This window comes from Chiloscyllium punctatum, chromosome 9 (genome assembly GCF_047496795.1).
Source record: "Chiloscyllium punctatum isolate Juve2018m chromosome 9, sChiPun1.3, whole genome shotgun sequence".
In the NCBI taxonomy this organism is placed as follows: Eukaryota; Metazoa; Chordata; class Chondrichthyes; order Orectolobiformes; family Hemiscylliidae; genus Chiloscyllium; species Chiloscyllium punctatum.
The window spans coordinates 125882971-125908726 of NC_092747.1; the positions used below are offsets into that span (position 1 = coordinate 125882971).

The 25756-nt window shown below is 41.3% G+C and overlaps 1 protein-coding gene across 5 annotated transcripts in view; it reads left to right on the forward strand.

Moving 5' to 3' along the window:
* The first annotated feature begins 2177 nt into the window (after window positions 1-2177).
* tpp2 (tripeptidyl peptidase 2) overlaps window positions 2178-25756 on the forward strand; it is a 102148-nt gene continuing 78569 nt past the window's right edge. Inside the window, exons 1-4 of one of the 5 annotated variants that reach the window (XM_072578199.1) lie at window positions 2178-2709; window positions 12981-13109; window positions 23796-23891; window positions 24003-24107. In XM_072578199.1, coding sequence (XP_072434300.1) covers window positions 2548-2709; window positions 12981-13109; window positions 23796-23891; window positions 24003-24107 — 492 coding nt within the window. In that variant the 5' untranslated portion in view covers window positions 2178-2547. The remainder of the gene's footprint in view (window positions 2710-12980; window positions 13110-23795; window positions 23892-24002; window positions 24108-25756) is intronic. The other 4 variants (XR_011961582.1, XM_072578200.1, XM_072578198.1 and 1 more) reach the window with 4 other exon arrangements.

The following is a 25756-nucleotide window of genomic DNA, read 5'->3' on the forward strand; positions in this document are numbered from 1 at the left end:
TGAAATAAACTTCCTGAGGAAATAGATGTGGGTACAATTACAATATTTGAAAGACTTTGGGACGGCATGGTGGCTCAATGGTTAGCACTGCTGCCTCAGAGCACCAGGGACCAGGGTTCGATTCCAGGCTCAGGTAGCTGTCTGTGTGGAGTTTGCACATTCTTCCCGTGTCTGCATGGGTTTCCTCTGGGTACTCCAGTTTCACCAACAATCACAAAAGATGTGTACATCAGGTGAATTAGCCATGCTAAATTGTCCATAGTGTTAGGTGCATTAGGCAGGGCTAAATATAGGCTTGGAGTGGGTTACTCTTTGGAAGATTGGTGTGGACTTGTTGGGCCAGAGGGCCTGTTTACATACTGTAGGGAATCTAATCAGAAATAGTAAAGGTTTAAAGGGTCCTGAGCCAGGAGCAGGCAGGTGGGACTAGTTTAGTTTGGGATTATGTTCAACATGGACTGGTTGGACTGAAGAGTCTGTTTCCTTGTTGCATGTGGCAGTTTTGGTGTTGGACATGTGTGGACAAAGTTAAAAATCATACAACACCAGTTTATAGTCTAACAGGTTTATTTGCAAGTACAAGCTTTTAGAGTGCTGCTGCTTTGTCAGGTAGCTGGTGGAGCAGGACACAGAATTTATAGTGAAAGATCATCCTGCCCCACTAGCTACCTGATGAAGTGGCAGCGCTTTGTTAGCTTTCCTTCCAAATAAACCTGTTGGACTGTAACCTGGTGTTGTGAGATTTTAAACTCTGTACTGTATGTTTCTATGACTCCAGTGACCCTTATTCAGAACAAATGGAATTACCAGCCTCTTGTGCCAAACACTTCCAGATAATTCCTGATGAAGGGCTCCTGCCCGAAATGTCGATTCTCCTGCTCCTGGGATACTGCCTGACCTGCTGTGCTTTTCCAGCACCACTCTAATCTTAACTCTTGTCTCCAGCATCTGCAGTCCTTTTGTTTTTCTTTTTATGAGTAATGTGTTCAAGGGTTATGGAGAGTGGGCAGGCAAGTGGAACTGAGGCTGAGATGATGATCGTGTTTGAAATAATTCCATGAAGTCTAGATTTGGAGATGCCGGTGTTGGATTGGGGTGTACAAAGTTAAAAATCACACAACACCATGCATTCATGTAGAACTCTGAGCTCAAAAACTGCATGAATTTATGTAAAACTCCGTTATCTTACTTTTTAGATTAGAATCAATCTAAACATCATGGCATAAACAGAGAACCCAGGGGCCAACACCTTCAACATATTCTGGATTAGTGGTGCTGGAAGAGCACAGCAGTTCAGGCAGCATCCAAGTAGCTTCGAAATCGACGTTTTGGGCAAAAGCTCTTTTGCCCGAAACGTCGATTTCGAAGCTACTTGGATGCTGCCTGAACTGATGTGCACCACTAATCCAGAATCTGGTTTCCAACATCTGCAGTCATTGTTTTTACCTTCAACATATTGTCTAGCTATCACCACTGTTAACAGCTAACCCGAGAATGCAACTTTTTAAAAAAAAGTTTGTGATTTAACATAAAAGAAGTGAAACTATCACTGTATTCTAACAGATGAAAGGCTTAACAAACAATCAATTTTTCAATGTATAATTTCAGTTACATCACACTATAAATTTTTGCTATAAATTCTGTTAGGATTGGGCCCTCCACTACCACCTAATGAAGGAGCATCACTCCGAAAGCTAGTGTGCTTCCAATTAAACCTGCTGGACTACAACTTGGTGTTGTGTGATTTTTAACTTTATCCATGAAGACTGTTATCCTATCATCAAATCATCCTGTATTTATACATGGAGAGTCCTTGACACAGATCCAGCTCAGAGCCAGCTCTCTCTGTGCAGAGCCCCTGACCGCCCTGATTTTTCTTTCCCCTACATTATTGCCCAACTGCAGTAGTGCTTATTTCTTCCCCAGCACCCATGTGTGTGTGTGTGCAGGTGAGAGACACAGCATCTCTAGTCCTCACTTTCGACTACTTCCAGATAATAGGAGTGCAGATGCTGGAAACCAGAGTCTAGATTAGAGTGGTGCTGGAAAAGCACAGCAGGTCAGGCAGCATCTGAGGAGCAGGAAAATCAACGTTTCGGGCAGGAGCCCTTCATCAGGAATTAGGGCTTCCAAATAATGCCAATAATTTGCAGTTCTGAGGAAGAGCAGCTGAGCTTTATTTTTACCCCCCCCCCAAACAATCTCAGTGCCAGACATCGACCCCACCCCTCCTGTTTCACGTTTGGCAATGATGCTTTTGTTGCAATGAGATGATTGCAGGTTTCTATTTGAGGCGAGTCAGTGTTGCTGGGGGATAATTGGAGAGTTGTGCATGCCCTGGGCTGGCTGACCCTGTGGGTGAGGGGGTGAGGGGTGAGTGAGCCCAGCACGAGCCGGCGCTGGGGCACGGGGCACGAGCTCTCTCTCTCTGTCTCTCTCCCGCGCTCGGTCAGAGGGAGCCGCAGCTCCAGGCGGCCGCCGGCGGCGGGGGTGGGGAGGAGGAGGCTGGCGGCGGGACAGGGACAGGGACCGGGACCAGGGGCAGACATGGCTCTCCACCCGGACGACTCCTTCCCTTACCAGGGCCTCCTGCCCAAGAAGGAGACGGGCGCCGCGTCTTTCCTGTGCCGTTACCCGGAGTATGACGGCCGGGGGGTTCTGATCGCCGTCCTGGACACCGGGGTGGACCCGGGCGCGCACGGACTGCAGGTAAAACCACTGTAGGCCCCGCGGAGCCTCGGCCTCGCGTAGTCGGCGCGTCCGCCCCCGCCCCCGGTGGGAATGACCGTAAACTGCTCGGGAATACCATGTTGTATTTGTTTGTGAAGTGTTTTGGCGGGGTCGGGGTTAGATGTGGATTGTTTTTTTTACTCCCCCCCCCCCCCCCCCCTCCCAAACTGATTTGACATTTTCTCCCCCACCACTAACTTCACAGGATTATTAACAAAAATAGGGATTGCTGGAAAAGCTCAGTACACCCGCAATTTCTATTTTTGTTTCTGATTTACAGCACCCGCGGTTTTTAACTGGATTAATAATCCCTGCGTTATTACTCACTCACTCTGACATTGTTCAGTGAACATGGCACAGGGTGACTGACTGGGATAGAGTGTGTTTACGGTTGCCATTTAAGACCAAGTGCAAATTTGAATTTGTTGGCATTGAATGAAAGGTTGTTGCAGAGGCATCTGACATTGCTTCACCAAAGTGCTGCTCATTACTGGGGCTGACCCATGTCTTATGGCTGGACATCCAAAAGAAAGCAAAGAACTATCCATACTGGAGATCTGAAACAAACTGAATTTTCTGGATGAACTCTGCCAGTATCTGTGGACAGTGTTAAAAATCACACAGGTTATGCTCCAATAGACTTATTTAGAAATACTAGCTTTCAGAGCGTCGATCCCTCAACATGTAACTGTTAGGACAGGATCATAAGACACAGAATTTATAACGGAAGGTCACATTGTAATGCATTTAAAACTATATATTGAACAAACCTAGATTGCTGTTCAATATATCATTTTAATTGCACGGCACTGATCTTTTGCTATAAGTTCAGTGTCTTTTGATCCTGCCCCACTAGTTACCTGACGAGGAGCAGCAGTCTGAAAGCTAGTACTTCCAAATAAACCTGTAAACCTGGTGTTGTGTGGTTTTTTAACTTTATCCACCATAGTCCAACACCAGCACCTCCACATCATGGCTAGTATCTGTGGAGAGAGTGCACAGGTGCTGGTAGCCCTGCTGAGTTTCTTCAGCAATTTCTGTTTTTGTTATTGACCCATGTACTGTGGTAAATTTCCAATCAAAGTTGCACACTATAAGGGAATACCATGTTGTATTTGTTTGTGAAGTGTTTTGGCGGGGTCGGGGTTAGATGTGGATTGTTTTTTTTATTCCCCCCCCCCTCCCAAACTGATTTGACATTTTCCAGGATTTTCCTCTGGGACTGATGGTGTGTTGACAACGAACAAGCCCAGTTTAATGGTTGATTTGAAGTGTCAGTTTGCAATATAATTATTTTTCAGTCACTATTTCATTTCTTAGCAAGGTATGAAAATAGTATGTTCATGTACAGTTTTTAAATGTAAAACAGACCATGTGCCTTTCAATGTGACTCAAGGTAAACTGTGCTTTCCCCAGTATCTCAGATTCCTACCTCCCATAATAGAATGAGACAAGCTTTCCTGCATCTTGCCAAGTTAGAAAATGAGGTGGAAATTGGTACCTGTCTTACAAGTTAGGGATAGCCTAATTTAGGATTTAGTGCTAATGAGGATCTTATAAAATGCAAGGTGTGTACTCCTGGGTCATAAAGTTTTGCTTCAAATCCCTCCTGCCTCAGAAGTGTCTCAGAACATATCTGAATAGGTTGACTCAAAATATTTTATTACAAAGTGTGACCAGAGGGTCTTGTACTACAGTGGTTGTATCCCTGCCTCTGGGCAGAAGGTCCAGATTCAGGGCCTGCCTGCCGTGGAGGTGTGTCACAACGTGTCTGCATGGGTTGATTTTAAAAAAAAGCTAAAGGTGTGAAACAAGGGTTTTGTGGTGCCGTGCTAATATCCCTGCTTGTATAAGAAGATTACAAATTATTATTTAAAGTGTAAAACCAGTTGAGCAACCATTTTAAAATTAGTTTAAGTTTTGATAAGAGTATTGCAGTAAGTCTTTTGTGAGGTCATTTTAGATGTTTAATATACATTTTTCATTTTGCATATGTTATAATAATTTTAATTGCAATGAGAAGGCCAAAATCTATTTTTAAGTGCGTATATGAACACTCAACTGGAAATAATGCCTCATACTCAATTATGTTTGGTTATTCAAGCTGATGTTATGTAACTGATACTAATCATGATGACTGATCAGAAATGTGGATTGATTTGTGGCACAGAAGGAGCCCACTCAGCCATTATTGTTCATGCTGGTTGAACGAGTCATACGGTCGAATTCAACTTTCCAGCTCCTGCCTGGGGTCCTCAGAGTTAAGGCACTTTAGAAAGATGAAAAACAGGAGCAGAAATAAGGCAGGTTGGCCCTTTGAGCCTGCTCAGCTATTCAATAGGATCATGGCTGATCATCATGGCAAAGGGTGACTGACTGGAATAGAGTGTGGCACAGGGTGACTGACTGGGATAGAGTGTGTTTACGGTTGCCATTTAAGACCAAGTGCTCCCACTTTCTCTCCATACCCTTTGATCCTTTCACCTCTAACAATCTTATCCAACTCCTTCTTGAAAATATTCAATGTTTTGATCTCAGCTGCTTTCTGAGGTAAAGAATTCCACAGGCTCACCACTCTGGTGATTTGGAAATTTCTCCTCATTCAGTCCTACGAAACCTACTCCATGTTTCTTAAACTGTGACCCCTGGTTTAGATACCTGGTCATCAGGAATATCCTCCCTTCATTTACCCTGTCTTGTCCTGACAGGTTTCTGTGAGCTCCCCCTCATTCTTCTAAAAGCCAGTGGGTATAGTCCAAACCAATTCAATCTCTCTTCATGCATCAGCCATCTCATGAATTGGTTTAGTAAATATTTGGGGCGGCACGGTGGCACAGTGGTTAGCACTGCTGCCTCACAGCGCCAGAGACCCAGGTTCAATTCCCTCAGGTGACTGACTGTGTGGAGTTTGCATGTTCCCTCAGTGTCTGCGTGGGTTTCCTCCGGGTGCTCCGGTTTCCTCCCACAGTCACAAAGATGTGCAGGTCAGGTGAATTGACCATGCTAAATTGCCCGCAGTGTTAGGTAAGGAGTACATGTAGGGGTATGGGTGGGGTGGTGTGGACTTGTTGGGCCGAAGGGCCTGTTTCAACACTCTTAGTAATCTAATCTAATTTGTTGCACTGCCTTCATAGCCAGAACATCCTTCATCGAGAAAGGAGACTAGAACCGCACACACTATTCCATGTGTGGTCTCAATAAATATCTAGGTGTTTTTTAAATGTGGTTAAGGTTTCTTTCCCTACATGCATTCAGGCCTTGAGTTCTGAACTCCTTTTGGTTGGAAAAGATAGACTTCAGTTCCCGTCTAATGCTTTTGCCAGTTACTTATTGCCTGTTCCCTGGTTGCTGCCGAATATACACAGAACTGATATTACTAGCAGTTAATGCAGTTTGACTATAACGTTCCTGCTTTGATATCCTGGCCTTGACCATCATATCTGCTGCCCTGTTACCTTCAGAGACCTGTGTGTTTCACTACGGTTTGCAATATTGGTAACAAGAGGTGATTGGGTTAAAATGAACTTAGGATTTCATTACCTGCTCCTTTTCTGAAAATGAGCCGAATGACAAATAGAAGAATGAAGCTACAGTGTGGACCTTGATTACTACTTTGCCAAAGTGGAAGCAAAGTGTGGCCTTAACGTTTCATTGCAATACAGATGCAAGAAAAGAAGGAAAGTTTTTTTCTTTTGCAGAATTAGAGCGGGATCATTTGACCACTGATAAATTGGACAGATTGTTAACTTATGGTGGATTAAGTTTATCAGAAAGGTGATTTGTTGACTGCTTATGGTTGTGGTCAGAGTTTAACAAATTTAGAAAAGTTGAGGATGGTACTGTAGAAGAGTATACAACATCATGGAGAATTCAGTAGCATAGGAAATACTGGAGAAACTCAGCAGGTCTGGCAGCATCTGTAGAGAGAAATCAGAGTTAATGTTTCAAGTCCAGTGACCCTTCCTCAGAACTGATGTTTCTCTTCACAGATGCCGGCAGACATGCTGAGTTTTTCCAGCAATTTCTGTTTTTGTTTCTGATTGACAGCATCCACAGTTCTTTTGGTTTTTAATTAGTTTTAATTTTTCGAGTCCAACATGAGGACTCTCTTCTGGTTATTCTAATGCCCCTGCAGTTATTTGGGAAAAGCTAGCCCATTGCCACTAGTCATATTCAAACTTCGCAGAAAGAGACAGCAACTTCCAAAACTGAGATGGACACATTACAAAGCTCAATTGGGCACGCAAACAAGGCCAGATGCCAGTTTCAAAGTACTACAGTCAAGTATGGTTTGAAAAATTCCAAAGAAAAATATATTATTTGAGCAAGCAAAGCATTGGAAGAAGTAAAATTGGAGCATAATGTTTTGAAGTTTCCATCATATAGAGATACTGAGCACATAAAACCTGTTGTTTTTAGTGATGCTTGTTATGCAAATCTGTGATATGTTCTTGAGTGTGGAAGTTTCATAATTTCTGTTGTAGGAAAAGGAGGTAAATTATGCCCTTTAGCTTGATCATCTAAAGCTGTCAGAATAATAGTAATTTAGTGGCAGTGGGAGATCAGTAATTTCAGTTTCCCACTGTAAATGGAGATTTTGATATTGATCACCATCCGAGCATCATCTGACTTCCAAGTGGGAAATTTAATAGTGGGAAACTTCAAATCCTGGTTGTGTCCAGAATTTGGGAGGTGAGAAAGGTCTGTGAACTTAAGGTGAGAATGATTTGGGGAATGGAGTGAGGGGGAGACTGGAATGGAAGATTAAGGGGGTAATGAACCTGGACAGTGGGGATGGGAAGGGGTCATTCAGAGAAGATTTTGAGCTGCAACAGTGTGAAAAAGAACTGAGAAAGGAGCTGCTGGTAAAGTGGTAAGTGACACCTGAGAATTTAATATGAGTCAATAATGAAAGTTTCTTTCACTGGTATCCAGGTAGTGAACGAGGATACAGAAACGAGGGAAAACAGGTTCTTGAATTGAGGGTTATTATGTTCTAACTGTGGCTGGGGCATAGAGGAGAAAGCATAAATTCAAAGACAATGAGATAAATATTTTAAAAGAAAGCAACTTCCACTGTGATTTCCCCTTTGAATCTCCATGTATCTCTTTCCTCATTTTAAGAAAATCCTTATAACGTACTTTCTCGACTGGTCTTTTACAAATCATCTACCCTAGTGTCTCCTTATAAGAGTCAGTATTCTGTTTTGACATGAAATAGCTTGGGATGTTTTGCATGAAAGTTATAATATAAATGTGAGTCATTGAGTATTAAGTCAATAACTATTAGTAAGTTGTTGTGTTACTGCTAATTATGAAGGTTATCTGAGCATTGCTACATTGTTTGTTATCCATACGTTAGGTGTAATTATGTTATGAAAGACTCCCCCCCCCCCCCCCCCCCCCCCCCCCACCTTTGATTTCCCCACTGCAAATCACTTCTCCACTTCTGCTAACCCCTTCTTCCCGTGCTCTTGTTCTAACCGCTTGCTCCCTCTCACAATTGGCTCCTGATTCTTGCAACTTGTTTCCAATAACAAATAATGCAAAGCCAAAGGCAAAAATACTCAACTATGTGGCACCCAGCTGTTGTAATTGATTCCTAGAAATCACAAGACCAATCCTACAGGAATGCCTCCAACTAAATTTGGCAAACCTACCTGGGCTTTGTAAGTAGAGGCTTGGTGTTCAAATGTAAGGAGCTTCGTTAAACCTTTGCAAATCACAGGTTATGTACAATTACATAGGATCAATGGCACAGAAACTAGCCATTGAGACAACTAATCCTTGCTAATTTTTATCTTCTACATGATTCTCCTCCTTTACTCATCTGTCATCATAACCATCTATTTCTTTCTCTCTAATGTCCTCATCTGGCTTTCTTGTCTCCTTTAATAAGTATCAAATCAAATAGAGATATAACTTAATCTGTATGTGACAAACAAGAGGTTTGACAGTCATCGAGTCATAGAGATGTACAGCATGGAAACAGACCCTTCTGTCCATGCCGACCAGATATCCCAACCCAATCTAGTCCCACCAACCAGCACCCAGCCCATATCCCTCCAAACCCTTCCTGTTCATATACCCATCCAAATGCCTCTTAAATGTTGCAATTGTACCAGCCTCCACCACATCCTCTGGCAGCTCATTCCATACACGTACCACCCTCTGTATGAAAAAGTTGCCCCTTAGGTCTCTTTTATATCTTTCCCCTCTCGCCCTCAATCTATGCTCTCTAGTTCTGGACTTGCCCATCCCAGGAAAACAAAATTTTCTATTTATCCTATCCATGCCCCTCATGATTTTGTAAACCTCTATAAGATCACACCTCTGACGCTCTAGGGAAAACAGCCCCAGTCTGTTCAGCCTGTCCTATAGCTCAAAGTCAACTTGAACATAGAATAAGAAGTATGTACCTGTCAGGCAGGGAGGAGGTTGTTGGGCGAGGGAGCCATGGTTTACTAAACACATTGAAGCTCTTGTCAAGAGGAAGATGAAGGCTTATGTTCGGACAAGACATGAAGGATTAGTTAGGGCGTTTGCGAGTTACAAGTTAGCCAGGAAAGACCTAAAGAGAGAGCTAAGAAGAGCCAGAAGGGAACATGAGAAGTCATTGGTGGATAGGATCAAGGAAAACTCTAAGGCTTTCTATAGGTATATCAGGAATAAAAGAATGATAAGAGAAAGATTAGGGCCAATCAAGGATAGTAGTGAGAAGTTGTACGTGGAGTCAGAGGAGATGGAGAAGTGCTAAATGAATATTTTTCATCAGTGTTCACACTGGAAAAAAGACCATGTTGTTGAGGAAAATACTGAGATACAGGCTACTAGATTAGAAAGGATTGAAGTTCACAAGGAAGACGTGTTAGCAATTCTGGAAAGTGTGAAAATAAATAAGTCCCCTGAGCTGGATGGCATTTATCCTCAGATTCCCTGGGAAGACAGGGAGGAGATTGCAGAGCCTTTGGCTTCGATCTTTATGTCATCATTGTCTCCGGGAATAGTGCCGGTAGACTGGAAGATAGCAAATGTTGTTCCCTTGTTCAAGAAGGGGAGTAGAGACAACACTGGTAATTATAGACCAGTGAGCCTTACTTCGGCTGTGGGTAAAGTGTTGGAAAAGGTTATAAGAGATAGGGTTTATAATCATCTAGAAAGGAATAAGTTGATTAAGTATAGTCAACACGGTTTTATGAAGGGTTGGCTGTGCCTCATAAACCTTATTGTGTCGGCGATGTGAAGTTGACCAAAGAGGTGGACAAGGGTAACACGGTTGATGTGGTGTATATGGATTTCAGTAAGGAGTTTGATAAGGTTCCCCATGGTAGGCTGTTACATAAAATACGGAGGCATGGGATTGAGGGTGATTTAGCGGTTTGGATCAGAAAGTGACTAGCTGAAAGATAACAAGGTGGCGGTTGATGGGAAATGTTCATCCTGGAATTCATTTACCAGATTTGTTTTGTATCCACTGTTGTTTGTCATTTTTATAAATGACTTGGATGAGGGGGTAGAAGGGTGGGTTAGTAAATTTGTGGATGACACTAAGGTCGGTGGAGTTGTGGATAGTGATGAAGGATGTTGTAGGTTACAGAGGGACATAGATAAGCTGCAGAGCTGGACTGAGAGGTGGCAAATGGAGTTTAATGCGGAAAAGTGTGAGGTGATTCACTTTGGAAGGAATAACAGGAATGAAGAGTTCTGGGCTAATGGTGAGATTCTTGGTAGTGTAGTAGAGCAGAGAGGTATTGGTGACCATGTACATAGATCCCTGAAATTTGCCACCCAGGTTGATGGGGTTGTTAAGAAAGCACACAATGTAATTGGCTTTTATTGGTTGAGGGATTGCGTTTTGGAGCCATGAGGTCATGCTGCAGCCTTACAAAACTCTGGTGCAGCCACAGTATTGTGTGTGTACAGTTCTGGTCACTGTATTATAGGAAGGATGTGGAAGATTTAGAAAAGGTTCAGAGGAGATTTACTGGGATGTTGCCTGGTAGGGAGGGAAGGTCTTATGAGGGACTTGCGGCTGTTTTTGTGAGAGAGAAGGTTGAGAGGTTACTTAATTGAGACATATAAGATCATCAGATGGTTAGATAGGGTGGACAGTGAGAGCCTTCTTCCTCAGATGGTGATGGCTGGCACAAGTGAACATAGCTTTAAATTGAGGGGTTATAAATATAGGACAGATATCCGGGATAATTTCTTTACTCAGAGAGTAGTAGGGGCGTGGAACACCCTGCCTGCAGCAGTAATAGACTCACCAACTTTAAGGGCATTTAAGTGTCGTTGGATAAGCCTATGGATGGAAATGGAATAGTGTAGGTTAGATGGGCTTCAGTTTGGTTTCACAGGTCGGTGCAACATTGAAGGGTTTGGTATGTTCTATGTTTTCTTCACAGATGCTCTCAAACCTGCTGAGCATTTGCAGCAATTTCTGTTTTTGTTTATGAGGAAGAATTTGTTTTCTTTCAGCATTATGATTCTGGACAATGATAGATCTGGCTTCATTGAATAAGATATAGGTAGTTAAATTCCTGACTAAGAAGGGAATTAGTATTTCTTGTGGTAAGTAGGGATATGGAATTGAGGCTACAATCCGATCAGCTATGATCTTATTGAATGTTGGGGCAGTAGGTTAGCCTACTCCTGCTCATTTGCACGTGTGTTTACGGGCATTTTTATGGTTTCTCACAAGGGGGAGTCAGGTTCACAGTGCATTTTTCAAGTGCAATGGGGCACCATTGTGGATATGGGCCAGCTAGGAGGCCCATGGTCTTCACACAGCAGACCATCTCTCAACCTCATTTAAAGACCCTTTAATCTCAACTGTCACCTCACATGTCACATCTATCCTCAAATACAACCTAACCTTTCCCATGCCATTTCTATTCCCCACCCAACCCAGCCATATGCACCTCAGATTCCCCATGCGACTTCAGGTTCCCCATGCCTTCCCATGACATCTGCGTGCTGCCTCTATATCTCTCCTCCATAGTCACCTACCCGGTATACAGAATGTACATTTCTCAGGTATCGAAATAATGGGAATTATTTTGAAATCATTGGAAAACCATTAACCCTTTAATGTTTTTTAAAAACCCTTCAATTCATTGATGCTGAACAAACATTGCGAACGATAAAAAAGTTGATAAGAATTTTGAAGTGCCATGTAGATTTGTAAACAAGATGCTGCATCATATTATATATTGTTCCACGAAAGGCTTGAAGGTGTTGCAGTTGGTTTTGGAATAGCAAGACCACCTGAGCTGAAGCTTGTGAAATCAAGTGTTTATAATAGAACAACTGTCATAACAAAAGCATCGCGCTCCACTGACAACAGGTATTGATTTCATTTCACAGTACATTGCCTGTCAAGCAGTGCATGGGAAAGCAGGTACAGACTTTAGCAGCTTATCTTAAATAGCCAAATTTGCCAGCATAATGAAATCAGGGTATGAAAACTGCACAGAGAAAGAAGACTTTTTTGTATTGTTTAATACATGATGAATGGTACTTTCTGCATTGGAAAATTTACTGTAACGTGAACAGTTAAACAATGCTAGCCAACTTGGGTCAACTTACCTTCATAGAGTAACTCCCCATTATGAATTCCTGCTTTAAGAAATTCTACATTACCAAAGAGGACCTGATACAGTACTGACATTTGCAAATGTCAAAACATTTGTGCTTGCTAGACTTCGACACAGAATGTTCCCAACTCCTGAGCAGATTTACCATTTTCTTTACAAACTCAATGACCTGATGTGCTTGTAATCTGCTTCCAAACTATCACACCATCAGATTAAAAGTGAATATGTGGAAACCTGATTCTCATTCCACATTTAAAATGGGGAACCTGACCCCCAACCTGGTGGCTGTGTGTGATTTGAAAACCAGGCATTTCTGTCCCAGAAAAAGGTCAGAGGAAAATGGCACAAGTTGAGAATGTGGAAGAAAATTAGATTTCCTTCCAAAAAGTCACATGCCATTCACTCACTGTTGATGAAACCACACTCGAATTTCAGTTTGATATTTTAGCAGATTCTTTCAGTATGATTTAAAACCCAGTAAAAACAGCTGCAAGTCTTTTCAAAGTGCTTCACATGTTCAGTACTTACAAAAAAATCACATTATGGCTCAGAATAGTTACTGCAGACTGTTACGTGACTGTTTGCTGAGAGTAATTATTGTTATGCTACAGTACCACAACTGATGGTATCTAACTAAAAATAATTTATTTGCAGATCACGAGTGATGGAAAACCCAAAATTATTGACATCATAGATACCACAGGGAGTGGGGATGTGAACACATCCACAGTAGTGGAGCCAAAAGATGAGAAAATTATTGGCCTTTCAGGAAGGACGCTTAAGGTAATAATGGCGTACTTTAAGGTAATAATGGTACATTTCTAAAAGATTGTCATTTTTATGCAGTTATTATACCATCTGCTATCACAACTAAGGAAGTCAGATGATAGATCATATTTTTTTTAACGTGGCAGTCTTTCGCTAAAACATAGGCTAACAAGGCTGAAGAGCTGATTATAACAATCAAACTAACATGTATTGCGCAAAAAGGAAAACTGAACCAAGCTATTTAAACATAATAGATTTCAACATAATCGGCAAAACAAAATCTTTATAGTTAATCAAAATCCATTGATATATTTCTTCCATGTCCAGGTTGTGTATAATTTAACTACTTCTCAGTGCCTGAACTGTGAGCCATGAAGTCTTTTTCCTGGAGTGTTCAACCAACTGAGAACTTAGAATGTCTCTTTTTTTTTAAATCATCTGAGCCATTCTAACCAAATACTGTGGTCTGGAATTTTGGCAACCCACATTCTTTCACTGAAATAACTTATTCCCATACCTGCTGTGAACAATTTCCTTTCCTAGGAGCGGCGGAGAGACTATACCTACTTCTGACACCAGTCAGACCTTCTTTGAACTGAACTCAAAAACCTTTGAACCAAATTAAAACAAAACTTCTTCATCCTAGATTCTGCTACATCTAAAAGCTTAATGTTTTGTGTCTCCTGTTGTAAACCCCCTCAGTACAAACAAGCTTCCATGAACACTCCAGGAGGCCTTGCACTTACCTGCTGTCTGATACAAACTGGTCTGAAGTCATTGTTCTGGGAACACTGATCTAGTTAAATTTTAAACCACTTCACAAAAATAGACCAATACTCATATGCCACTAGTTTGAAATTCAAACTCTTTTTTAAAAAAAAAACTGTTGCATTTTACTAAATAGGATGCTAGCCATCCAGCCAACAGAACTAACCATGGAATTCCAGTCCCTCTACACCTCCATCCGCCATGACCAGGGCCTCCAAGCCCTCTGTTTCTTCCTCTCCCGACGTCCCCAACAGTACCCTTCCATCCACACACTTATTCGTTTGGCCAAACTGGTCCTCACCCTTAACAATTTCTCCTTCGAATCCTCCCACTTCCTCCAGACCAAAGGGGTAGCCACAGGCACCCGTATGGTCCCCAGCTATGCCTGTCTCTTTGTTGGCTACGTAGAACAGTCCATCTTCTGTAATTACACCGGCGCCACTCCCCACCTCTTCCTCCGCTACATTGATGACTGCATTGGCGCCACCTCGTGCTCTCGCGAGGAGATTGAGCAATTCATCAACTTCACCAACACATTCCACCCTGACCTTAAATTTACCTGGACCATCTCTGACACCTCCCTCCCCTTCCTGGACCTCTCCATCTCCATTAATGACGACCGACTTGACACCGACATTTTTTACAAACCCACCGACTCCCACAGCTACCTGGATTACACCTCTTCCCACCCTACCTCCTGCAAAAATGCCATCCCGTATTCCCAATTCCTCCGCCTCTGCTGTATCTGCTCCCAGGAGCACCACTTCCAACACAGAACACACCAGATGGCCTCCTTCTTTAGAGACTGCAATTTCCCTTCCCACGTGGTTAAAGATGCCATCCAACGCATCTCGTCCACATCCCGCACCTCCGCCCTCAGACCCCACCCCTTCAACCATAACAAGGACAGAACGCCCCTGGTGCTCACCTTCCATCCTACCAACTTTCGCATCAACCAAATCATCCGCCACCATTTCTGCCACCTCCAAACAGACCCCACCACCAGGGATATATTTCCCTCCCCACCCCTTTCTGCCTTCCGCAAAGACCGTTCCCTCGACTACCTGGTCAGGTCCACGTCACCCTACAACCCACACTCCCATCCTGGCACCTTCCCCTGCCACTGCAGGAATTGCAAAACCTGTGCCCACACCTCCTCCCTCATCTCCATCCAGGGCCCTAAAGGAGCCTTCCACATCCATCAAAGTTTTATCTGCACATCCACCAATATCATTTATTGTATCTGTTGCTCCCGATGCGGTCTCCTCTACATTGGGGAGACTGGACGCCTCCTAGCAGAGCGCTTTAGGCAACATCTCTGGGACACCCAAACCAATCAACCACACTGCCCTGTGGCCCAACATTTCAACTCCCTCATCCCCACCGAGGGGATAGAGGTCCTGGGCCTCTTTCACCGCCGCTCCCTAACCACCTGACGCCTGGAGGGAGAACGCCTCATCTTCCGCCTCAGAACACTTTAACCCCAGGGCATCAATGTGGACTTCAACAGTTTCCTCATTTCCCCTTCCCCCGTCTCACCCCAGTTCCAAACTTCCAGCTCAGCACTGTCCCTATGATTTGTCCTACCTGCTTATCTTCTTTTCCACCTATCCACTCCACCCTCCTCCCTGACCTATCACGTTCATCCCCTTCCCCCACTCACCTATTGTACTCTATGCTACTTTATCCCCACCCCCACCCTCCTCTTATTTATCTCTCCACCCTTCAGGCAGTCTGTCTGTATTCCTGATGATGGGCTTTTGCCCGAAACGTCAATTTTACTGCTTCTCGGATGCTGCCTGAACTGCTGTGCTTTTCCAGCATCACTAATCCAGAATCTGGTTTCCAGCATCTGCAGTCATCGTTTTTACCTAACAGAACTAACTAGCCACTCCCCATCTCATTGATTCGGTTTTATTTTGTAATAAATTTCAAACTGCTGTACATAGTCACTGTGCGTGCCTGCATGCATATCCAGCACAAATTAAATGACTAATTTTCTACTAAAAGTTACAATTACAGATTTGTATTTGGAATGAACTTCCTGAGTAAGTGCTGGATGCGGGTACGGTTACAACGTTTAAAAGACACTTAGATAAGTACGTGATCGGAAAGGTTTGGAGGGATATGGGCCAAGAGCAGGCAGGTGGGACTAATTTAATTTAGAATTATGTTTGGCATGGACTGGTTGGACCAAAGGTCCTGTTTCTGTGTTGACAGACTCCATTACCTATCTGTTCTACTGACTTTCAATACATGGGATATTTGTCTGAATGAAAACTCTTCATAAGATTGAGTATATACTTTTGTAATTCCTTGCATAACCACAGAGCAATAATGTTTTTATTCATAGTAATCTCTATTTGGATTTCCTTTTCTTTCCATGACTCGAAGTTTTTAGTACTGCTCTGAAATACTGATTAGAAATATAGCAGCCATTTTGTGCACAGTAAGACCCTACAACAGATGAAAGATAATTGTCCAGATAATCTGTTTTAAGTGATTTGAGCTGTAATTCAGGATATAGTGTGGAGAACCTCACTGCAGTCCTCCTAAGAGTGCTTTGTGTTCTTTCACGCAGCTAAACATTTTGCAACTCAATGAAAAGACAGGACTGCATGCAGCCCTGCAGCCTTAATCTGTGCTCGAATCTCGAAAGGGGGACACACCAATAATCTTCTAACCTAGAAATGAAAATGCTGCAACTGTACAACAAACACAGACTTGTACCTGTTAATTTAGTCCTGCAGGGGGCCCGTAGCAAGACCGTTAATAGCTTGAGGAAAACTTACACAGTTTGCAATGAATATCAATCAACTTTTGAGCTTTTTAGATAGTTATGTATTTCACTCTACATCAAGAGACCGTTCAGTGCGCGAATCTAATGATGAAGTCCTTAGCTTCATCCTGGAGTTTGTTTCCTCCCTGGAACTGAGACTCTGTGATTTGACTTTGAATTTTGCAGTCTAATGTAGCATATCTGTTTTCTGCTGCATTCAGTTATCTTAATGTATGTGTTGAATGATTTTATTTAATTTATGATTGTCACATGTACTGAGTTACAGTGAAAAGTTTTGTTTTATATACAATATAGGTAGATCATACCGTACAAAGTGCATTAGGGCAATAGAACAGAATGAGCAATATAATGTTATGGCTGCAGTGAAGGTGCACAGAGAGCAACATCAACATTAAATTTAAAATTTAGAGGACCATTCAGAAATCTAATAGCAGCAGGGAAGAAACTCTCCTAGAATATAGTGGTAGCCATGATGGGGAGGTGCCTGTGTTGGACTGGGGTGAGCGATATTAAAAATCACACCACATCAGGTTATTGTCCAACAGGTTTATTTGGAAACACTAGCTTTCAGACCACTGCTCCTTCATCAGGTAGCTGTGGAGCAGGATCATAAGACACAGACTTTATAGCAAAAGATCACAATGTCAGATAACTGAAACAATATATTAAACAAACCTACATTGCTATTAGTGTTTCACCCTTTCGAATGGATTGCAGGTTTCGGTTCATTAATATGTAAATCCTAGAACTTTTCTTAAGTCACATTCTCGAGATAACTTAAGGTTTTATTAAAAAAATGACATCTCAGTTCAGACAATGTATTAAAGATGTGAAGTTAGTGTCTGTCTGTATCCCAACCGTGAGTCAGATTGGTTCTGTTACCAAAGGAGCACTTTGTAAAATATTACAAAGGATTGACTGCCTGCACTGACAGCCTGCATATTGTGTGCTTTTTGTGCCAAATAGAATGTATCTGCAAATGCAAATTCACCCCATAGACTTATATATGTGTGCGCGTGTGTGTGAGGGAGAGGGGGGAGAGAGAGTAAGAGAGAAGAGAATGAGTGGCAGTGTGTGTGCATGCTTGGTAGAGTGTGTGCATGAGTGTGATGGAGTATAAGCCTGTGAGAGGCTGTGTACTTGGGTGTGTGTGTGTGAGAGAGAGAGAGAGCGTATGTCCGAGAGAGGATCTGTGAGAGTGTGTGTGTGTGTGTATGTACGTGCATGTGGCTCACTGTATCTGCAGCATTGTCAGAGAATGGCACCTTTTATCACAGAATAACTTCCCTCATGTTGTGTTCACAAGTGTCTCTTGTGCGCACTCCAGCACCTTATATTCCGATCCTAATTGGATGCGAAATAAAAAGAACGGGAGAAGTTCTTTGTTTAGATTCAACTGGTGGGAATAGTAAGCCACTGACAAAATTCTGACCAAAGATTCTAATTAATAAAGCAAAATCATTATTTAATAAGTAAATAGAAATTTATTCTAATTGTCTCTGGATCGTTTGTTTTTAATTTTGAAATGGAGAGAGAGGAAAAGGAGAAAACTGGTCAGTGTGTGAGGATTGAGTGAACAAATCAAATGCAGGAGGAGAATGAAAATATATGAAATGTGATGGGAAGGGAACCACTGAATTTTTTCCACGATTCTCAACCTAAATACAACCTGGGATCATTGGTTCCTTTCACTGTTAGACCACTTTTAATAAAAGCTGGTGAGAAACAACATAGAAGAGACTAGTGATACAAGAGCCAAAATGTAATGGTAGAAAAGCAAAACAGGCATGAAGAGAGATGAAGCAAAAAAACAATTCATGTCAGGCCTTTAAGAGAGTGATATTACTCATGAACTTACCATTTGAAATGCTTTTGCAATCAACTAATAATAATATGCTAAATTTTAATTTGGTTTGCACATTTAATTGAAAATATATTTTACATACCTGTTACTACTCTAGGCTCTTCTGTGATAAGTATGTTTGAGTCTGTCAGAAATACAGCTGTTTGCTTTATAGTGAAAATATATTACTGTTGTAATTGCACAATTTTGGGCAATGTATCATTCCGATACTTCAACTTATTTTCTGAAAATGAAATTCCATGGCATTTTGTTCAATAGCTAAACTTACTCCTGTTTAAACTTCACTTTAATCAGCAGTTAAATATCACTAAAATCAGCAGTTTTATATTTCACTATCACATATTTATTAAATTGTCTTTCTATTTGTGTTTTATCTTTGTCCAAATGGATTCTAGTTTCATCTTGTTGATTGCCATGTCCATTTTCTGTGCTATCACTATAGCGTCACAGAGTAATAGGAAGAGGCCCTATGGTCCACCATGTTCATGTTGATCATCAAATATGTATTCGTTCTATTACATTATCCTTAACAAGTACAAGTACTGCACCTCCCCTCATCTCTTTTTTTTTTCTTTGCTCAGTAGCAATACTTAATTTGTAGCAAATTTTTCTTTGTTTAACGTTACTTCGATTATCAAAAATGTACCAGCTGAGTTATTTAATTGTATTTGTGACTAAAGGTGTGTGATATATTAATTTGGGATTAGAATTTTAAAATCGAGGCAGCTGCATATGGGTTGGTTCTGAGGTCAGAATGTCATTTGGAACCGTGACCTCGCATCAATTCTAGGAAAGCATGTGACTGCAGCCATGTGTCTGGGTGAACCCCTGTTGAGTTTATGGATAGATTGTTCATTCCGCAGAAAAGCGAGCCATTTGTTTAGATTTGAGTTCAGAACAGAGGTTTAAATTTCTTAGTTTGGAAGAACCAGGAGTTCTAATCAGATGGATGAGCAACTCCTCCCAATGGAAGAATCAAGCTTTTATTTGAGAGGAACCAGTCACGCCAGCCAAAGTATAGTTTATTGAGCTTGTAAACCAGGAGAACTTTGATAAAAATCTCCAAGTGGTTAGAATTGAAAAAGTTTGGGCCATCAGAATTGTGAAAGATTTATGCCAGCTGATTGAGGAAAGAATCATAAACGCCCCCACAGTCCTTGAAAAGAAACTGGGAGGAGTCGTTGAGTGGAAAGTTCAAGATCAGAGTGAAATTTCTATGAATTTCCATTAAAAAGGTACTGTTGGAAAATAAGTAGACATTTTGTTTTGATTTTTGGTTAAGATCTTTCTAACTGTCTTGGATATAAATATTAGGAGCTTTTATTTTATTTTGTAATAAATCTATGTTCTCTTGTTCAACTTTGTGTGTGTTTCAGTGACTAACCACCATGATAGCCAATTGCAAAATTAAAACATATTATCTATGAAGCCAGGTTTTCCTCGGGTGTGATTTGTCCTGTATTATCACCAGCTGGGATCAGGATATTAGTCAGTAATTCCAATCTCTTATACCTGTGAGAAATATTATAACTCTGGCACATGGAGACAGAATAAATGGATGCAAGATCTAAAGGTACAAATTAGATGACCTCCTTTCACATTCTGATCTCTGAATTAAAAAGTGGGATTCAAGGCAATACCAAAGGCATGAGCATGTCAAGACAGTACTGAAAATGTGCTGCAGTGAACCTTCCAGCCAGCAGCAATGCTGTGTGTACATCATTGCTGTATGTGAAAATCCAATAAAACTGTTGACAGAGTCCTGAAGAGGGGTTATGCCCGAAACGTCGACTGTCTTGCTCCACTGATGCTGCCTGACCTGCTATGTTTTTCCAGCATCATGCTTTATCAGCTGTGAAGATCCAATACCACTGCACACTTCTTCCAGTGTTTTTAGACCCTGTCTGTATGAGAAATGCAGCATCTTCTGGGAAACTCCAACAGAGCAAGAAAGAGTTGGGGAAAGAGAGAACACGCCTTTTTATAAAACACGCTGTTTTATTTAGATAAAATGAAAGGCCCAGTTTTGAGTGTGGGTTAGTGAATGGATGTCTGTGCTGATGAAGTGGGTTGTCAGTGTCATAGTTGGGTATGGTCATAGAGATAGCTGGGATTGGTCAGTGAGGGTAAGTTGGGTCACAAGAAAAGGAACAGTCAGATCAGAGAGGTATAGTTCGGGCATTTGTTAGGAGGCAGTTGGGGCAGATTGGGAGGGGATAGTTGAGGGCTCGTACTGACAGGACAGTGGGGGTGAGATGGTCGGATTGATAATGAGGTGATGGCTGGTGGATCTGGGGAGCTCACTGGTAGGTGAGGTGGTCACAGGATGACTATAGTGGGGATACCTGGTTTGATGGGGGGAGGGTTTGGGCAGTCATTGGGTTGGATCTTATAACACGGCATTCAGACTGGAGGGTGATTGGGAGACCTCCCCAATTTCTAGGTATTTTGAGGTAATTATCAAGATAAACTGGATCTGCCAAGTCTCCCACTCTAGACCAGTGACCTTGCAAGAAAGTCAGAATCATTCAGGGTCCCAGACAACAGGGAATTCCCCATTGGAAGTTGAACAATTCTGGACATACCCACTGGTATACTGGTCAGGATCACTGCAGGGTTCTGAGGTTCAGTTTTATCCATTCAGAAAGTGGAAGATCATCTACAATTGTCAGAGATGTCGCATCTCAAATGAGGTGTTACATGGAGGCCACATTTGCCATATTGGATGGACATGGAAGATCCCATGGCAGTATTTGTTTGGTTGCCAATATTTATTTCCTAACAGAAGTCATGACTTTGCCTTGTCATGAACTTTGTTGTTACCAGGTTTTGCTCCATGCACATTCACTGCCATACTTCTTGACATTACACTCCTGATTAAGGCTAACTTCAAGGCTACTTTGCCAGTTTTGAAGCACTCTTGAATGTCCTATGTGTGAAAGGAGTAATGGAAGACAAAACCAGAAAGGCAAATTATTTTCTCAATCTAATTGTCTATGTCACATTTTCCAGTAGCAAAAATGGTGAAAGAGTCTCCATTCACTCTAGTTAGTCCAATGAAGCTGACACCAGCTCTGAGAATCTGCTCTTGTGGAATAATGCGGACATACAGAAATTGCTTTCAATTATTCTGTACTCCTCCATCATGGATGGTTTTGTTTCCCCGTAGTCAGTTAATTGACAAAGATTTTCACTTTCATGCTACTTGTTAAAGTGGAGATTTGAGACGCCCCAGGGAATCCCTTATGAACTCTGACCTGTAAGCTTTTCTCTCGGTTAGTCCTGGAGATCGTACTCTTTGAAAGTCTGGAATAAAACCCCCTCTTACAGAGACAGATTAGTTTAATTTCAGTCATCCCCTTTATTTACCAATAGCATCACTGTTACAACATAACACTGATACCTGTAAGCTAAACTAACTCTGTTCTAATAACCTAGGAGAGTACCAGCTCTTCCAAGTGGTCCAACAGGCTACTCTGATGTACTGATACAAAGCGGTTTCCTTTTATACAAAAGTTTTTTAAAACATTGCATATTCTTAATTAGACAGAAAACAGTGAAAAATAATAATTTGTAAGGAAGAAAAGTTAATTGACAGGTCTGTGTACGCTTGACTAATCACTCCTACAGGCCATTCATCAGGTGAGAAAAATACCCAGCCCAGTTAGGTGCCTGCTAGTGAGATAAACTCTATCGTAAAGAGGTATCAGTCTGAGCTAATTGGAGAGTTCATAAGTTAACCTTGCACAGCCGACATGTCAGATACAATTGTTTTACAAAATGGCTTCTTAGCAAGGAGGGCAAACTTTTGATCATAAAATGGCTTCCTGACACATTGCGACAGAATCTCTTCAATGTTAGGCTTAGAATAATTTCTAGCTGAAAATGTGTTGCTGGAAAAGCGCAGCAGGTCAGGCAGCATCCAAGGAGCAGGAGAATCGACGTTTCGGGCATGAGCCCTTCTTCAGGCTCGTGCCCGAAACGTCGATTCTCCTGCTCCTTGGATGCTGCCTGACCTGCTGCGCTTTTCCAGCAACACATTTTCAGCTCTGATCTCCAGCATCTGCAGTCCTCACTTTCTCCTTAGAATAATAAGACCATAAGACATAGGAGTGGAAGTAAGGCCATTCGGCCCATCGAGTCCACTCCGCCATTCAATCATGGCTGATGCGCATTTCAGCTCCACTTGCCAGCGTTCTCCCCGTAGCCCTTAATTCCTCTAGACAACAAGAACCTATCAATCTCGGCCTTGAAGACATTTAGCGTCCCGGCTTTTTAAGCACCAAATCATTCTGTACCTGAGGCTGAAATGTTACCTTAAGGTTGCATTTAAACTGACTCATTAGTCTTTGAATTAACATGCTTTCTTTTCAGAGTTGTGATTCAAATTTAAATAAGACATAAGATCTGATTAGTTAGAATTGACTGTGGGACAGTCTGTAAGGTCTGTAGAGTGGTTTGCAAGGACAGCAAGTAAGTTAAAGCTTCACTAATATTACCATGTACAGAGTTTGTATTTAATAACCGGTAATGGCTACTCAATATCATCAAAGTCCCAAAATGAAATTAAATTCAATCCATAGCAGGCAAGCACTAACAGTTAATATTCTACTGGCTCCATTAGCACTAAAATGGTCTCTCTCTCGTGTCCTTTTGAACACTCAAGTCAGGTCTTGGAACTGCAAAGTTTTTTTTCTCTGTGTCTGCCCCGCTTGCAAGGGGTAATAAGAATCCGTTATAATTGACAGCATCTGACCGTTAATTGCAAAGCTTTTGATAGTACTGAGTTTCATTTCAGGGTCAGAATCAAACATTAATTTCACAAGGGAATGGCTGTGAATGTTATCACTTGGTGTCCTATTCACAGATTCACTGATGCTAAGGTGCCTTACAGCATCCTGGTGAGCACAGATGTCCCTATCTTCTGCATTCCTTGAGTTCCCGCCGCTTTTTCTGAGCCTTCCTGACTGTCTATTTTCTAGTGTAGTAAATGTGTTCTATAATTCAGAATTACATTTTAGTCTAATTGTTTAAGACAAGTTTTAAGGCTATAGACTTTCTCACACTAACCTTTCTGTAAAACTCATTGAGAAGATTACCCTTTGTTAATGAACTACAATTGTGTTGCTAATGACCCTAATTGATCATTAGAGTTAAAATTACAGTCCATTGGTCCTGAAAAGTTTATTTTAATATTTGGCAATATCAGATTTTGCCACAATGATAAATTCATAACTCAATACACAACTCTGTTGTTTTGCTTTTAAAGATTCCTGAAAATTGGATAAACCCATCTGGAAAATATAACATTGGTCTCAAAAATATGTATGAACTTTACCCTAAAGTGTTAAAGGAAAGGATACAGGTAAGGCCATAATATATATTGTTTAAAAACATGCTTTGCATTTTCATTTGATAATAAGCCATCTTTAGTCAAAAGATGAAGGAAAGAAAGTCCTGTGATTTTCCTTTACAGAAAGAAAAGCGGGAAAAACTCTGGGATCCGGTTCATCGTGTTTCTTTGGCAGAAGCTTGCAGAAAACTGGATGAGTTTGACAGCACTCATACAAATTTGACACAAGTTAGTATTTTGTATGAGCAAATTTACAGTGCAACCTGGGAACAGATAAGTAATTATTAAATGAATTTGTTAAATCCGGACATTGAGCTAAATGATAGAAATGGTAATTAATTGTAAATGTGTGTCAGACTTTATGAAATGATCCCCTCTAATAATAATTTACAGTTCAGTAGCTGCAGTGTCTTCTAATCTGTTACTGTTTCCCAAAAGGTGAAATGTATTTCTCCCCCTATATTCAGTCCGTTAATTGTAATAGATCAGAGCTTAGTTATTATGAACAGTTTTTTCTGAAACTTTAGAAGATGCTTATGATTAAATGTTTAAATTGGATTTCCACGTACTTTTATTTTTAAAGATATCAACAATTTGAACATAGGAAAACTATTTATATTTAGGATAAAGCACCCAATAAACATATCTCATAAGAACTTTGTTAAAAGCACCTAAAAGACGCAGTTCTGTAATTGAAATTTGATCTTGCTGCACATACATAAGATATATATTTCATTCTAAATTCTTTATTTTTCCTAGCCTAGCTTGATACCTTCTCAAGAAACTGCTGAGAAGGCCCATAAGATTGCCATTGTGCTTATTGCAGAAACAGAGTTATATATCAACATCTTACTCTTACCTTTTGTAAATTTATTACATTGTGTAAGTTAATTTTCCTCAACTAAAAGACCCTGTGTTTGTGATTGGGTCTCCAGCCTTTTATAAAGGTCTGACTGGATTAGACGTTTGCTGTGATCTGTCTGGAGTTTTGTGCTTTTCTGGATTTCTCTGGAACATCAAAATATAAGAAACTTTTCTCTCCACATCAGTGGGCGGCACGGTGGCACAGTGGTTAGCACTGCTGCCTCACAGCGCCAGAGACCCGGGTTCAATTCCCGCCTCAGGCGACTGACTGTGTGGAGTTTGCACATTCTCCCCGTGTCTGCGTGGATTTCCTCCGGGTGCTCCGGTTTCCTCCCACAGTCCAAAGATGTGCAGGTCAGGTGAATTGGCTATCCTAAATTGCCCGTAGTGTAGGTAAGGGGTAGATGTAGTGGTATGGGTGGGTTGCGCTTCGGCGGGGCGGTGTGGACTTGTTGGGCCGAAGGGCCTGTTTCCACACTGTAAGTAATCTAATCTAATCTAATCTAAAGAGACAAAATCAGTCCGAGGCCACTTAGGTGATATCAAATGAAGCAACTAGAACATTAATGAACATAAATATACAAGAGACAAATTCTCAAATTGTGTGCTAGGTTGTGGCTAGTCACCATGTTTCCTGGCTAGATTAAATTCTACACATGAATTAATATTGAAACTGATTTTGTTAGTTGGTGCAGATAGATTGTTAAACTATATTTTAAGATATGAAGGTAATTACAGCAATGGTAAATGTTTAAACAATTAATCTGCAATTTACAACAATTAGGCATTTCCTTAAAGAACAAAAATCCAACAGAAATGTGGTCCAATTACATTTAAACAGTGATTAAAATATAATATAAAATTAATATAAAAAGGCTCATCATCTAGCAAAAATAAGTGATAAGCCTGAGGATTTCATAATTCTGAAAGAATGACCAAGAAATTTATAGTTTATACTCATTCTATTCTTCTTCTATCAGGAGACATGAAAACAGACTGTAAATGCTTATAGA